We start from the raw sequence: 3825 nt of genomic DNA, 5'->3' as shown, positions 1-3825 counted from the left end.
AATATATAAAGTAGAGCAAATACACCCCTCTCTGTACTTTAATTCTAAACACATACAGTATAACAGATTTTTTTTTAAGTGGAAGGCAAAGTGAGAATCTGTAGGTGAAACAAAAGTAACAAAGAATTTCACCAACCATAAGCAAGATAATATTCTTGGAAAATCCTAAGACTGTCTCATTCAAATTCCCTGGAAACTTAAACGTCTTAATACAGTTGAAGATGTCTTTAAAATCTTTTGCTTTTGGTGTTCAGACTCTCATTAAAATGTCTCAAATCTAAGTTCATAAAACTTGCAGATACCATGCATTTAAAGTACAAGTACTTTACATTTCCATTACTGTTAGTCTGACAGGTCTTTTCTTCCAATCAGTAGAAATTACTGGTAAATAAAAGTGGCATTTAATAAGAGTCAACTTTACAGTCAGAGATGCTTTCCTCTCCCTTGAGTCCAGGTAGACCGAGAAGAGCAGGGGCAAAGACAACAGGAAAGATATAGTAACACACATACACATACACACACACACACACACACATTTTTTTGAATGTCTCACGGGGACTCTGCATCAACTTACATTCATTTCCCTTAGACTTATCCTAACTTTAACCATAACCACTACTTTTCCTAACATCTAACCCTACCCGTCCCCATAATGTGAATAATACCGAGGGCACTCGCTCTCTCTCTCTCTCTCTCTCTCTCTCTCTCTCTCACACACACACACACGCACTTAGACACATGGGAATTGCATCATTTTTATGATCTCATCTGTGCACTGATACAGATTATTACCCACTGGGGTGCCCACAGATGAACACTTTGTATTGCAGTACTAGTAATGGATTTGACATGTTACAGATTAAGTGAACATGTTATTTCAACCTTGTATAAGAGGCCTCAGAATACATACTAAACAGGGTTACATTATAGTGTTGAATGCAACTGAGCGCTGTATTAGTTTTCAATCAAGGTCATGCTTTAGACACCTATTTAATTTGGAAGTATGGGGGTCTGCTCCTCTGTATCATATTCCTGTTTCTGACATCTAGGACTTCAGCCATGGACAGATAAAAGTGCTGCTTTCGTCTTATCTGAAAAGCACGTCAGTAAGAGTATTGGTGTTGCTGATGCAGTAAATACCTCTGCTATTCATCCATTCCCAGAGACCTTACTGTGTGTGCCCTTGATTTATGGATAGAAAGATGGCAGGTGTTTTTCCTGGAACTGATATAATGATGCTGTTTCAAGGTTGTCTTATGTAATTTACTTAAACATGAGCTCATCCTTTGCACCGAATAATGAAGGGGTTGATTGTTCCATTGCCTATTATATACATTTGTTCAGTTTTGAATTAAGTAGTTTTTGTTCATCAGCTTGCCTCGTCTTCATAATTCTAATGGAGCGATGCCGCCACCTGCTGGTCAGATAACATTATTACTATTTAACTTTTAATAGAGCACTTCATTATACAAAATTATCCTTTTATATTTTGACAGAATTTGAGAGACCTCCTTTATTGACATGACCAAAATGCATATCAATGTGTTGTTGTTTTATGTGTATATGCACTCATAAGTCCATGTAGGCACACGTGCCAGTCACCCTGGCCTTATTAATAGCCCTATCCCGCATCATTTGGGTGATCTTGATTATGTCTATTCATCTAGTTCTTGAACAGAGACTATTCTGGGATTTAGAATGCTGTATGGGCTGACTTCCAGATGATTTGGGGATGGGGGGATGCTGAACATACTGCATATACACAGCACACAGAAATAAACTTTGACTGTCCTGGTAACCTGATGTGTTTCAGAGAAACGAGAAACACGTGCCACCACAATGCTCACTGGCGTGCAGCTTAGGGAGAGGGCTTTATTGACATAGCTGGCAGTGAAACTGATGTATCTGCTAGTGGAGTGAAATTCCCTTTTGACATCTCACAAGGCCCTGCAAGCTTACAGTGAAGTAGGGCAGAAGTACAACATTTCATTTGCCTTTTTATTTATAAAATCAGACTGGAACAGTCCTCATAAAATGAGTCATTGTTTAACTTCTATGTAAATAAATGTAGTCCCAGCTGCTCCTTGATCGAAGACAGCTGTTTCTAAATAAGTCTTTCTGGTAGACATATATATTTTTTTATAGATGTCTGTTATTATTCTGCAGCTGAACTATTTTTGAGCACAAAAATGATTGATGTCTGTTCTGAGTGACCCAGAATGGTCTGTCCAGGTCAGATCAGTCTTAAACCCACTGATCCAGAGACTGAGCTGATGAAACTCTGTCTGGATCAAACAATAACCAGAAATGAAAAAGTATCTGGGGATAAGGGATGGATTCATGGAAACAATCCTGGCTACCAGCATGTGCAGATCAGCAATGGCATGTTGGGGTGTTTGGTGGCCGAGCCAAGGCACGTCTTCAGAGCCATCTGTGTGTGCAAGTCTTTTATCATGTGTCGGATGTCCCGTCTTTGTTCTTTCCTATCAAGAACGGGGACATGCTGGGGACAGTTAGCCTGTGTTCAGAGGCCAGAGGGGTTTGGCAGCGGGCTAAACTCTAACTAACACATCCTACTCACATGTTCATAATCATATACTCCACATCCTCAATTACATCCTTTATAGATTACTCTGACTTAAAACCTCTAAGATTTGCAAACAAATGAGCCCAACGAGAAACAGATATTTTGTCTCAAGTTGTTGAAAGTGGATTATCTCCTTTTTCATCCTTCATCTCATCTCTAATCCCTTTCCTATTCTGTTTTTTTTCCTACCCTGCAGGTATGAAGTGGAAAATGCGTTTTTCTTCAGTCTCAACCTGGCTGACTTCAACATCATTGACACTCTGGGGGTTGGCGGCTTTGGACGCGTTGAGCTGGTAGGGGACTGGTAGTCACAGCTGTCTAACAGACCGTTCTGGGTATTGTGATGCCTGACTTTTGTGTTTGGGTTTCTTCCTTTCCTTCTCATTGCAGGTTCAGCTCAAGAGTGACGAAAGCAAAACCTTCGCTATGAAGATCCTGAAAAAGCGGCACATTGTCGACACAAGACAACAAGAGCACATTCGTTCAGAGAAGCTCATCATGCAAGAGGCCCACTCGGACTTCATTGTTAGGTACGCCCCCTGAAAAGCGTCACTCAGATGCAATAGAAATATTATACTGCATATCCCACACATGTCACAGTGTCAGAAAGACCTGGCCTTGATTACCAGACTGTTTTCTGTGGAGCTCACAGGTTGTCTTATGTTAAAGCTTTCCTCCTACATGCATGTCAAGTATATTGGAAGCAATTTGCATTGTGGAGTTTGCATGTTCTCCCCGTGCTTGCGTGGGTTCTCTCCGGGTACTCCGGCTTCCTCCCACAGTCCAAAGACATGCAGCTTAGGTTGATTGGTGTCTCTAAATTGCCCATAGGAGTGAGTGAGTGCGTGTGTGTGGTTGTTCGTCTATGTGTTAGCCCTGTGATGGATTGGCGACCTGTCCAGGGTGTACCCTGCCTTCGCCCGATTGCCGGCTGGGATTGGCTCCCCCCCGTGATCCCGTTCAGGGACTAAGCGGTAGAAAATGAATGAATGCATGAATTTGCATTGTACCACTAGTACACGGCAGAATGAGTGTGAGTAGGAGTGTTTCTGTGTTTTACCTTGTGATGTTCTAGTCTGGTGACTTATACAAGGTGTTTTTATCTGCTTTCTTTTCTGTGTGTACTGGAATAAGATTCAACTTCTTGTGACCCTGAAAGAGAAAAAAATGGCACAAAGAATTCACATTTATTTATGTTTTTGCCACACTATCTAATTTATATAATGAATGTATTCCTG

General features: G+C 40.9%; 1 protein-coding gene across 2 annotated transcripts in view; it reads left to right on the top strand.

Moving 5' to 3' along the window:
- Positions 1-3825, top strand: part of LOC109962157 (protein kinase cGMP-dependent 1) — an 86070-nt gene that overhangs the window by 75599 nt on the left and 6646 nt on the right. For both annotated transcript variants that reach the window (XM_020603629.1, XM_020603620.1), the window contains exons 10-11: positions 2784-2880; positions 2978-3117. In XM_020603629.1, coding sequence (XP_020459285.1) covers positions 2784-2880; positions 2978-3117 — 237 coding nt within the window. The remainder of the gene's footprint in view (positions 1-2783; positions 2881-2977; positions 3118-3825) is intronic.

Source organism: Monopterus albus, unplaced genomic scaffold (assembly GCF_001952655.1).
Source record: "Monopterus albus unplaced genomic scaffold, M_albus_1.0 scaffold3.1, whole genome shotgun sequence".
Lineage (NCBI taxonomy): Eukaryota > Metazoa > Chordata > Actinopteri > Synbranchiformes > Synbranchidae > Monopterus > Monopterus albus.
Note: the sequence above shows the minus strand (reverse complement) of the source record. Positions and strands in the feature narration are given on the sequence as shown.